The sequence below is a fragment of the Polistes fuscatus genome, unplaced genomic scaffold, assembly GCF_010416935.1.
Source record: "Polistes fuscatus isolate 324 unplaced genomic scaffold, CU_Pfus_HIC Scaffold21, whole genome shotgun sequence".
Taxonomy (NCBI): Eukaryota; Metazoa; Arthropoda; class Insecta; order Hymenoptera; family Vespidae; genus Polistes; species Polistes fuscatus.
In genome coordinates, this window is record NW_025113098.1 from 2,258,652 (window position 1) to 2,271,555 (window position 12,904).

General features: G+C 29.9%; 1 protein-coding gene across 7 annotated transcripts in view; it reads right to left on the reverse strand.

The window, feature by feature from the left end:
• LOC122517741 overlaps positions 1–12,904 on the reverse strand; it is a 20,659-nt gene continuing 7,755 nt past the window's right edge. For 2 of the 7 annotated variants that reach the window (XM_043636282.1, XM_043636280.1), the window contains exons 2-14: positions 12,227–12,891; positions 7,023–7,173; positions 6,508–6,721; positions 5,942–6,037; positions 5,388–5,625; positions 4,897–5,195; positions 3,129–4,794; positions 2,721–3,007; positions 2,555–2,663; positions 2,134–2,476; positions 1,820–2,060; positions 857–1,740; positions 1–337 (exon numbers count right to left, since the gene is read on the reverse strand). In XM_043636282.1, coding sequence (XP_043492217.1) covers positions 166–337; positions 857–1,740; positions 1,820–2,060; positions 2,134–2,476; positions 2,555–2,663; positions 2,721–3,007; positions 3,129–4,794; positions 4,897–5,195; positions 5,388–5,625; positions 5,942–6,037; positions 6,508–6,721; positions 7,023–7,173; positions 12,227–12,500 — 4,974 coding nt within the window. In that variant the 5' untranslated portion in view covers positions 12,501–12,891 and the 3' untranslated portion in view covers positions 1–165. Of the gene's footprint in view, positions 374–856; positions 1,741–1,819; positions 2,061–2,133; positions 2,477–2,554; positions 2,664–2,720; positions 3,008–3,128; positions 4,795–4,896; positions 5,196–5,387; positions 5,626–5,941; positions 6,038–6,507; positions 6,722–7,022; positions 7,174–9,478; positions 9,636–12,226; positions 12,895–12,904 lie in introns of those variants that run through there. The other 5 variants (XM_043636281.1, XM_043636287.1, XM_043636285.1 and 2 more) reach the window with 5 other exon arrangements.

Below are 12,904 nucleotides of genomic sequence, written 5' to 3' on the forward strand. Positions count from 1 at the left end.
TTTTACTAGATGCCTTTTTCTTTAATACACTGTACATACGAAACAGTTTAATTTATCTCTTTTTTCTTTCTTTCTTTCTTTCTTGCATTCGTTCAAAGCGAAGCACATCACTTTCACTTCTTAATCAACTTACTTAAGAATCTCTCATTAATATCAACAGACGGGCTAAGTCTGAATAGTATGCACACACACTCTTGGAACCAAACCTTTTCTATCACCTCTTTCACATAATAACCATTTATTATCAATTTCTAATATAACTTTCAATCTTTCACCTTCTGCAAATGAGAGATGCCCATTATTCGATGATGCTCTATTTGTAAGTGTGCGAACGTCTCTGGAATCGAGATGGACGAAGCGTTATTTTACTAATCTAGGAAAAGAAAAAATATACAAAAGTAAGGTAAAACTGAAAAATAACAAGCGATAAGTAAATGATAAAAAAATAAATTGCAGATAAAATTAAATTATTATAAATTGACGATACATTGATTATTAAAATAAGATCTTCGTAGATATATTGTATCAATAAATTTGTGTGTGTGTGTATGTGTATTTCCTTTAACGAAAAATATTGCATTCTAATATAATAACGTGCTATATACTTTCGTCATAACGTGCATCAAATTTAAATAGAAATGATAAACTATTATTCGTTTGTTTCAATTAAAATTTGATACAAATATAAGCACTTATGCAAATTAATTCAATAATAAATGAAAACTTTCTAAACTACTAAGAATAAAATATAAAAAGAGACATTGCATGGACAAAACGTTAAATTAATATATAACATATATATATAGATTAATTTCTACTAGATATATATATATATATATAGATTAATTTCACCTACTTTAACGGTTGTTTCCTCGTAATATTATTTCGTGTAGCTGTATTTGGCCTTGGTAAAGAAGTGGAAGCAGCTCGCCTTTGAGGAGATACGAGATTCTTCTCTTTCGACATAACTCCATAAGATTTATAAGGTAAAGAGCTAGGTCGTGACAAATGAGTCCGCGATGTTCCAACTACGTCTTGATCAACACGACTGGTACGTCGTGTTTCTGGTATACCTTTCCCCCTTGTTTCTATTGGTTTCATTAATACTGTTTTGGTAGTTGACAGTGCAACCGGTTTTTTCAAAGAAGGTATTCCAGTGATAGGAGACTTGACACTTTTTGCAGATCCTATTGTTACATTTGGCTGTTTAATTGGCGAAGTTAAAAGTCGTGGTATTTTTGATTTTCCCAAATTCGCAGGTGTTCGCATAGGTGACAAGGGTGGTAACGTTGTCGGTGCAGCTTGATTTTTTACAGTCTCTTCTTTACCAACCATCAATTCCCATTTTTCTTGCAATTTTCTAAACTTAGCTTCTCCGGTAATCGTATCTTCATCCTCTACTTTAGAATCTGGAGTTAATACTTTAATAGGAATCGTTTGTTTTGCTGCACCTCTATTCAATGGAGAATGTTCAAGGCTATCGGTATAATCTTCGGAATCTTCCGACGCTAATTTTTCTAAACCATGCAATACTTTTGTTCCAATAGCATTGTTGAAACGTTTTTTAACAACATTTTCGTGATCAGTTTTATGTGTTATTCCAGATTTATCGTCATAATCATTATAAACAACGCAAGACCGTGGACGTATTTTCCTTGGACTTGATACAGTTCCACAATTATCCGTTTTTTCAAAATGATGATCCTTTTGATGCAAATCAATATTCCTAAAATTTGTTCCCTGGAATAGGAATAGTAAATTGTTTATTAGGAGAAAAATAACAAAGGAAAAAAGAGATAAATATTTTATTTATACTTACATTCAAACTGTAATTATTCATATTACCGAAACTATTATGCAATTGTCGATATTGGTATAAAAGATCAAGCTGAAATGGGCAAAATGCTAAAGGATGTAAAATATCTAATAAACTATCAACAACTTCTCGAATGTCAGTATTTCCTAATGCTCCGGTAAATAAACTATTACTGTTATAATGTTTTCGTAAAATCGATTCTCTTGTACATAAATATGCAAACCATGCATCCAAAGCTCGCAAACTAAAAAAGAAAAAGGAAAGATTACGTAATACAAATTTTTTTTAAGAACATTATAATTAATTTTAAAACTTACTTCAATAGACCAAATACAAATGCGTGAAATTTAAGCATTCCTTCGGTGATAACATCCTCGCCATTAATCTTTTGAACTAATTCATTCAATGTTTTTGTAAGTGGTCCTTGCTGAGCAGAAGCTTCAACAACTTGCCATACGCTGTTTGCTAGCGGACCAAAAGTTGATTGTAAATGTGGTTTTAGACCATCCGACATGATAGTATACAAAGCTGGGCACAGATTACTTAAACAAAGTTGTGCACATTCATTTTTATCGTTGTAATTTTGTCGGCCGTTGGTAGGTTCAGCATTCCAATATATAAGTAGTAAATCAACAGATTTGCTTACGGATAATATCATATCTGAAATAATATTTTTTTTAAATATTTGAATAAATTAGATATATTGAAATTAAAAAATTACAATTATTATTGGCATACTTCTTTTTTCTTCTAAATCCACTTTGTTCTCAGGAATTATTTCTTTATTTGTATCTTGAAAACATTTATCTTTATTGTGCTCGTTCGTCGTAACGCTTATATTATTTGGCTGCAATTAAATACAATATTATAAAATAATATAAAAATCAAATATATAAATAATTACCTTTTCATTTGAATATCGTTTTCTTTCGTGTAAAGCAAAACTAACGGTCTTTTTCTGCGATTCGGCCATATCAATATTTTTGACTACATCTTTGTTCATTCTAAGAGCTAAAAATTTTCTCACGTATGATCTCAATTTAACTTCGGGATCTTCATTGTCTCCTTCGCTACTTTCTGACGATAAACCACTACGTTTTAAAAATTCTTCTAATTGCTTTACATCATCCTCACTATTTTGAGAAATTTCATAATCTACATTTGTATTATTAATAGCTTCGTTCAGTCTCTCTGAAATAAAATTACGTTTTATTTAAAATTTTAATAATTTTTAATTACTTTTCATCAAACTACGAATACTACATATAAAGAGAAAAAAGAAAAAAAAAACAGTAAAATAAATTTACTTTACCTGTATTACATTTCTCCTCTGTTTCATCAACGTCTTTTTCCGAATCGATAATTCTCCCACGGCATAATAATTGCAAATCATTATTCATATAATACGGTTCTTGTAACGACATTCTTTTATTTGGTTCAGAACATTGATCTTCTACTTCTTCTACTCCTCCCATTTCAAACATACTGTATCTTTTACTTGTTGGTGCTCTATTCTTTCTTAAGATACTTCTTGGTAAGGGAGGTCTTGGTGGTACTTTGCCATTATAGCAATCAGCCTCTTTATCTCCATAAGGTAATGAAATGGACCGTTTAGGTAAATTAGGATAGACTTGTTTTGCTTGATTAACAGCCCTATGCATTTTCTTATCATTGCTCACTAAACTAGCTTCAGAACTAATGCTATCATAGCGATATAAGTATAATGGATTAGCTATATTATTAGAAAGTAGTTGCTGGTTTGTAGAGGAATCCGTTAAGATTGTAGATGAGCCTCGATACCCGGAAGATGGTTGTGTAGCGGTACTACTTGTCGAAGAAGTATTATTTGGTATAAGTTCACTTATCGGTCTTGTTTTATGTCGCACCGGTGGAGACAAACAAAACAATGGTTTCTTAGTTTGTTCATTGATATTAATATGCTCTGAAACTTCTGGCACATCGTGTAATATTTTTTTATATTCAGTAGGTAAAAGGAATGTTAACGACTCCCAATCCTTAACATGTGAAAAACCACGTTGTTTAAGTGCATCAATATCATTACAAGAGAATGGTCGGCTACATCTGTTTGAATGTTTCCAACCCGGTTTACTTTTGTCATAACATTGAGGCTTTAATGCAACGTTGTCCAATTTCGTATCTTTAATATTAAGAAACGAAAGATCTGGTAATGTGTAATTAGGATATACAACATAAACAGGCCTTTTATTAACTATCGTTTCTCGTATAGAAGGGCTATCTTTTTCTGCAGGTACTTTGTAAATTATTGACGTTTGAACTTCGTTATCCTCTGTTTCAACCATTGCTTGAATTCCTGTTGTTTTAACTATCGTAGTTTTATTTTCTGCCTGTAAAACTCGTAAATTTTTAGCACGGCTTTCCAAGTCATCCTGTGAAATTTCAAAATCTATTTGTTCTATATCACTGTCGTGTACAAGTTCTGATTTAATTATGCTTTCCGACAATTCTTCGACCGAGGCAGATGAAATCATGTCATCCTTATTTTCCTTATTACTTGGAAAATTTTTTGGAATGTCAGCAATCTTATCTTTTTGACTTTCTATTTCTTTGTTCGTATAACAATCGCTACGAACCCAATTTATAGAAAAATCTTTTTCGGGAAGCGGACGAGTACACGTATTATTTATATTTTGTCGCTGTATTTGTGTATTTGTATTTGTATTTGTATTTGTATTCGTAGTTGCACTATCACTAGCACTATTACTTGTAGGCCAACCATTATCACTTATAGAGTCAGATTGATCTAAAGTAAGACTCATTCCTTCGGCGCTCATACTTTTTTGTTTCATAAATAATTTTACTAGGCTTAGGTTTTGTAACTTTTTTCCAGAAGAAGTATTTCCACTACCATCGGAATTTTCTTCATTTACAGATCGACTCATTGCGGATCCTGAATTATGTGATTGTAACGGATGGTTATTCGATTCGGCAGAATCGACCTGTAAAAGAGTATATAATAATATAATTAAAAAAATAATTTAATCTGATTTAAATAAAAATATATAAAAAAGAAAGAAAAGAATTATCTTCTTATTATTTACAGAAAAATTTAGATGAATATTAGCAGGTGATTCTTGAATTCGTAAAAGATCTGGTAGGCTTTGGCTTCTTTTATTTATAGATATAGTTGTGTTCCCTGTTCCATGTAAAAAGTTTGGAATAGTATTGTTATTACCCGATGGATGTCTAGTAATAACTTTATTCATGGAAGAATGTTTCAAATTACTCCAAGTAGTGTATATTTTAGAATCAGAACACACCATTGACGAATCTAATATATGTCTTCGTAAGCCCTTTTTTTTGTAATAAATTTCTGGTACCTCATACGTTTCTGGTTTTTCTGAAAGAATAATTTAACATTATCTTAATGTGAATGATTCATAAACTTTTATAATTTCAATATTATTTACTTCCTCTAGTAGAATAATTTTAAAATAAGTTACTAAACGTAAGTAGGAACATTGAAAACTACCCAAGTGCAATGTGTTACTGCACTAACGAAAGGGTTAATATAAAAACATTATTGATTTACCTTGATGTTCAAAATCTGGAGAACTATCAGAATACATTGTAATACTAGCTTCGAAAGCAATAGTATAATTATTTTTATTATTTGCTTGACAAGTTAACAGCATGTCTTCACAGTCCAATGAATCTACACTGTAACTACCTGCCGGCGGTAGCACAGGTGTTTCTTTCACAGGAGAGAATAGTAAGGATGATTTGCATATAGACATTGTATCGGTTGTTGAACAGGCAGATTCTTCTCCCTTTAAATAAAAATTACAAATAATTAAGAGATATGCATACAAATCATCTTTGATTTTACCTGATATTCAATAAATTACTTTCATGCAATAAGTTCATTATCAAGATTATACTACCTGTTACATATAATATATATATTATTTTTATTTGTTACTATTATTTCATTCAACAATTAACATTATTATAATACAATGCATTGCAAGTTAGAATATACATAAATCTGTCCTATATATTTTTCATGGGTTATAAATGGTTTTGTAAATGATTTTTTGTAATAAAGTTTGAGAATTAATGGAAGTTGCACAGGTATTATCATACCTGGCTGCTGGTGTGAGGGCTGATCGAAGAACCAATGTCAAGTTTTTCCATGACGGAGCCAGATATACTGGCATAACGTTCCCTTTGATAGTTAAACTGTCATAATAATGGAAGATATTTAACATTTGATGCATACTAATTTTACTAGTCGATCAATGTATTGCGCATACTTTATGCGCGTTACATTTATATCGTAACTTTTTGTAAATACTTTATTCGATGTTTCTGTTTGTTTAAGTATATTATATTAACTAAATGAACAAACGTATATTTAAAGAATATAAATTTGGTATATAATAGTAGGAAATAATTATTTAAAATTATTAATAATATATAAAATGTTGAATCATTAAAAACAATTCGTACTAAAAATCCTTTGAAATGCATGGTATTAATGATAAATAATAGAAATTCAAAATTAAGTATATATCAGATGTAATAATAACATAATAGAACTAATAAAGATTAAAATAAGTATGTGCAGTGTGTGCATATATATATGTGCTGTATAGATATTAATTAAAAATATATTAAAATAGTTAGATTTATATATTAAATATATCAACCTCTGAATGTTGAACTGGATCAGTGCACATAACTGGTAATGCGGTAAGAAGAGTGTGGATGTCGGCACTATGAAAACTTTCCATATCAATTTCTGCTAAATTAGCATCCAAATTACGCGAAAGGTCATCATAATAACCCACATCTTCCCGAGTATATGATGCAGAGAGTGATGATAGAACACTTGGGTGGACATGTAATCCTCCGTCTCTGTATCTAAAAAAAAAAAGGATCCATAGTCAAAATGTGTTTTTAGATAATCGATATCAATAACAATATTTCATTTATTTATACAGGATGTCCTGTAACCGATGGTACAAGTGAGTTTGGGATGATTTTACATGAGAAACTAAATTCAAAATGTACAATCAATTACCAGGGTTGCAAGTTTAGTCAAGAACACGTATACTTAATAAATCTTCAAACTTAAGTAGAATTTTTATATAGAATCATCCTTAGTTCTCTGGTACGATCAATAACAGGACACCATTCTGTATATACACCATAATCTTCTTACCCATAATCGGTACACCATTGATACTCCACATTGTCTTGTATGAAGTCAGAACCGATAAGATCCTGTTGCATAGAATCTGTTGCAGGATTGGAATTGCAATCCGATCCTGGTGTCTGTGGATCTTCCATGACTGCAGCTCCTTTGCCTGCACCTAAAACAATTTATAAATATTATAGTTTTATTTTTCTTATATCTATGAGATAATTAAATCCTTTGTAATGCTCATATATTGTTACATTATATAACTATATATATATTATACTATATTAATATTATATTATATTATATAATATATTATATCATATTGTTATATAGTTATTATATTAGAATGCTTTATAATTTTGTTTATCTAATTGTTGATACATACAAATAATGCATTGTTTCATTTATGTTGATATTATTTCCATTGATTCTTGAGTAATAAGTTGTGAATTTGTTTACAGTAGTATTTACTTCACGTGATCGTAATAATACTAGAGAAAAACTCCCCAAAAAAGGGGATGCAATAATAAAGATTGTAAAAAGAATTCTATAGTTCGTTTTTAAAATTAATTGCAATTACGAGATAATTGTGTAACGTGATAATTCGAAGAATACGTGCACATACATATACGGTAAGCACAAAACGTTATAAACTTTTAATTCGTATCAATCGTCATCGCTAAAGAATGTTCGAGATAAAAAGGGAACTTAATTCTCTACTTAATCTTGATTAACGATAATTAAAATAAAGCGTCTAACGTTGCTTAAGAAAAACAATTGATACAAATAACGTAGTAATTAAATAAAATAATTAATTCGAAATTGACATAGAAACAAAATAAATGTCATCCCTATAAATTAGAATAGATATGTCTAAAATAGATATATATATTCAGATTTGTTTACAATAAAATAGATTACTTTCTCAATGATCATATTATTTCCGAGAAAAACATTCATTAAATTGTGTTATTTAATATTCCTTTCATATTATCGTTATTATTTTTATAAAAGAATTGCGTTAGATTGATTATTATCTAGTCACATTTATTACGTACTAATCAAATCCGATCTGTCATTGGTGCATCAAATACTAACACAATTTTAATTGGTATATTTTGTTGTTGTTGTTGCTTTTAAGTGGTTAAGAAGAACGTTAATTATTCGTAGAAATAAATAAGGAACTCACCATGAAGATGTGTTTAATTTAATAACATGTTTGGGAAAGAAAGAAGAGAAAAAAAAAGAAGAAGAAAAAAAGAAGAAATCTTGACAAATGTTTATATATATATATAAAAAAAAAAGAGAAAACAAAAATGTTTTTCTTTCGCAATATACACTTTCTGCGTTAGCGATCGGATTACAATGCGTCGATTCTCCTTACATGGTTATCGTTCGATCGATTTCTCGTTCGCTTAACGACAAAGATGAACGACATATCTTTTTAAGGTCACGATCGGAATGATCACGCTCCTTTCCTGCTCCGATTCGACAATACCAACGACGAAACACTGATAAGAAGAACGTCTCTTATTTTTCTCCTCCTTCCCGCCATCACCGTATTCCGTTGCGATAATATGGGTATGGCAGTAGCTGACGTCACCACGTGCTCCGCCAATCATCGGGCAGAACGAACAAATGAACGTTTCGCGCGCCAATTTTAAAAATATTTGAATTCGAATGTTTTTTTTTCGAGCTAGTACTTTAATATTTAACGCATTGGAAAACACGTATACGCAAAGTACTCCTCGTAGTTACTTTGGTTTTTTCTTTTTTATGTAATTTTATATTTAATATCGGTAATTTTTTAATTTACGTATTTTTGTTTGTAAAATTTTCTTTTTAGATAATAATAGAACACGAAGAGACGTTTATTATAACGCGTTTACGCATGGGAAATGTGAAATTTTCGCTTAACAAAATAGAAACTTTCTGTATGTTATCATTTCGTATGCATTGTATATAAATATTTGTCACAGTGTATTTGTCATGGCTTAGTAAGAACTTAAAGAAGTCAAAATATGCGCCATTCGTAAGCCGGAAATATCAATCCTTATTTGTGACGTCAACTCTCTCAAGCAGTTTACTATCTTTAGCTATCCTACGTATTCCTATCTAATAATTAATAATCAATAATTATAATTATTCTATAATATAAATATAATTAATTTTTATAATTAAATGTAAAAAACAAATAATATAATTCGTTATTTCTATAAATGAAATTTTAGTAAATAACAATAGATATAATATAATGTTTCAAATATTACTATCACACGATGATTCAAGATTTCCATTTAATAGACAATAAAAAAAACAAAGAAAAAAAAGTAATTTTTAACATAGCACGATTTGCACGATATTTATGGACGACACAAATTGATTATTAATTATTCTTTAGTCGAAGAGAAAAAAGTTAGAAGATAATAAATAAAATAACTTCAGAAAAATTTGGAGTGGACAAATTATAATACCTGAAGGAATTGTAATCCATATCATGCCGTGGCCGCGGCTGTTTGGTTTTGCGTCTAGTATTTACACGCGATAAATGCTAACCGAAAACACCCATTTTCTTCGACCATATGGTGACGAGCTGCCTGTCACTTACACACTACTGTTAGAAAATTCATTTTAACTGCGCCTATGGTGGAGCATGATCGCTCATGCGGCGCATGTGCGTTGTAGGATTGAATGTAAAGGGTGAGCAAATGGAAGTCGGATACAATCGAATGTATACATACATATATACATCCATACATACATACATGCATATATATTTATGTATGTTCTCTCTCGGTTTTAAAGACTTAAGTGGTTTCGCTCGATCGAAGCTTTGATTCTTGATCCAATGATCAGAGAACGTCATTACGCATGAATTGTATGCACATTCGTTCCACAGATATCATCGTATTTCTTTTTATCTCTCATAGATAGTAATTTATTAACTATGACAAATAAATAGAACGCTTATTTTTAAATCCATTTTTATCGCTCACACGTGCCAGGATTTTTGTAACCAATTTGTAACGTCCTTCTCGTTATTCCTTAAATACTAAACAAACGATCGCTGATTCATCAGTTTCTAATATTATCCTAACGTTATTTATTGTCAGTTTTATATAATTTGTTACAATTACCATACGTAATGGGAATATCTTGAAATATTATCATTTATAATTTGTACGATATTTAACGTCATATAATAACACGAATGAAAAACTAATATGTGTATAATTAGCATAATATGACAAAGTATCAGATGTTTTTACACTTTGCGGTAAAGTGGTGCACTTGTTATTTATTATTCAATTGATCCATACAAAAGGTAACGTATAGATGGTTAATTTCATCGTTTAATAACAAAATTAAATATGTTTTTCGAACGATCGTATTATGGGAGGAGGAATCTTGGCCTTTTTTTTTTTCTTGTTCTTTTTTCTTAAGCCATTATTAAGCATGATGTATTGTAGTTCGAATATACGACCTACGCTTTTGGCGTTGGCACGTGCTAAGAATATTAATTCGAGTCGATTAAAACATCATGCAATTCAATTATATTATTATATATTTTCACGATTAATTTAACGACAATGAAAATTTGTTTTTGTCCTCTAGTTAAAAATAAAAAAATAAAAGAAAAACTTAAAACCAAAAGGAAAAAAAGAACTATCTGATCTTTTTTACTCGCGAACAGTGTCGAGGGGCGTAAGATAATTTTAGCGTGAAGCAAAATGTCGGAAATAAGTGGCCGAGAGCAGCCAAATTTCACGACTCGTTGCAAAATAAAATGAAATGCAACGTGAAACGCGATACAAGAATTTCAACAATTTAATCAAACATATTTTTATCGTATTACGCAATATTAATGTGTTATTAAGAAAAAAAAACATAAAAATACGGTTATTGATTTTTTTTTATTATATGAAAATGTGTGATAAATAAAGATGAACAAAAAAACCAGAAGAAGAAAAAGAAGAAGAAGCAGCAGCATTCTTTTGACCATCCTTAAAATAAAAGGGGTGGTTTTTTTTTTAAAGAGGAAAACATTCATTTTCTTTTTCTTTTTTTTTTTTTTTTCTAGTGCAAGACGAAAAATAGTAATAACTCTCTATTAATAGCAAAAGAAACCATATGCGAGAGTAGCTCGTTATATACACAAGGTCTATCATATCTACACACAAAAAAAAGAAAAAAAAAACGAGAGAGAAAGAGAAAGAGAGAGAAAGTGAGAAACGCATATATGTGTGTGTGTGTGTATGCAGAGGTATTTGAACTGTTGAAAAAAGATCAGCTAGAATTTCCCCATATGTTGTCTCTCTTTCTGTGGGTATTTGAGGATATTGCAGAGAGACACAGTTATACTTTAAATCATTTGAAGATGAGCTAGCTATAGCGTTGAAATGGTTTGATCCCTCCTATCCGATTATACAAATACAAATATTTATTTGAAATATTATTTTGTTAGACGTAGTGTGACGATCCGTTTAGACATTTTATTTAAAAAGTTATGTTGACCTTAGAGAGGTAAATATACAATTTAAAAAATTACAAATTTGAAAGTAGAATCCTGAAAAAGAAAAAAGTTATGCGCATGGAGAATAGAATAAGTATGATTCGTTTGATAGAATTGAAATATTCAAAAGAAAAAGTATATTTCTTCTTTTGGCACGTGCAAAGGAAACAAATTTTTGTATGCAACATTTGTTAAATATTAAATTTCAAATACAACATATATATTTGTTCTTAAGTTTAAATAAAGAAATAGAATAAGAGTATGATTCGTTTGATAGAATTGAAATATTCAAAAGAAAAAGTATATTTCTTCTTTTGGCACGTGCAAGGAAACAAATTTTTGTATGTAACATTTGTTAAATATTAAATTTCAAATACAACATATATATATATATTCGTTCTTACGTTTAAATAAAGAAATAGAATAAGTATGATTCATTTGATCGTACGAAATGTTTAGAAGAAAAAGTATATTTCTTCTTTGGCACGAGTAAGAAAATCATTTCTATATGTAATATTTGAATAAAAAATTAATAACATATTTGTTAACACTAAACCTATCAGATATTTCTATCGTGATTGGTCAAATGATCTATTTAAAAAACAAAAAATCATATATATTTTCTTAATATTTATAAACGAATAATGCGTGTGTGTGTGGTAGTTTTAATGTTGATTAATTAAAAATATAAAAATCCATTTATTCTTACACTGTCTTTGAAGAAAATACATGCATTTATCGCATGGTATTCGATAATAATTCCAATCTTGTAGCAAACGACAAGATTTAGAAGATGGTGATTGTTCATGCTGTTGTTGTTGCTGTTGTTGTTGTTGTTGTTGTTGCTGTTGTAACAATTGTAAAGGCGGTGGTTTTTTTCTTTGACGTTGTTTCTGTCGGGATGGTTGTAAAGTTGGACTCACACGACCAGCAGAAAATTCTGCTATCTTCATGATGACGCACAACAGAAGCACTATCATCATTTGTCAATCTTTGCGGTTTTAGTCGTTCTAACGCTGCTTTTACAGCATAGCACGACACTTTTCTCACTGACGTGTATATATCACATCACATCGGGTTACACACACCCACTCATACACACACACACATAGAGAGACACGTTAAAGTTACTTACTTCCCTTTTATTTTACGTTCTTTTCAAACCACCACTCGCTAAATTCGCGTACATCAAAGTGTACCAGTCGAAAAGCGTATTTTCAAATACCCTTTTTCTTTCTTTTTTTTTTATTTTTTATTATATATATATATATTCCGTTCTTTTCTGTCTATATCATTTTTATTCTCTCGTTCCTTCTTTGACTTTTCACATTTTGTTCACACACGACGACCAAGTGTTCGCGTTCAAAAGCAATTCTTCTAACATTAC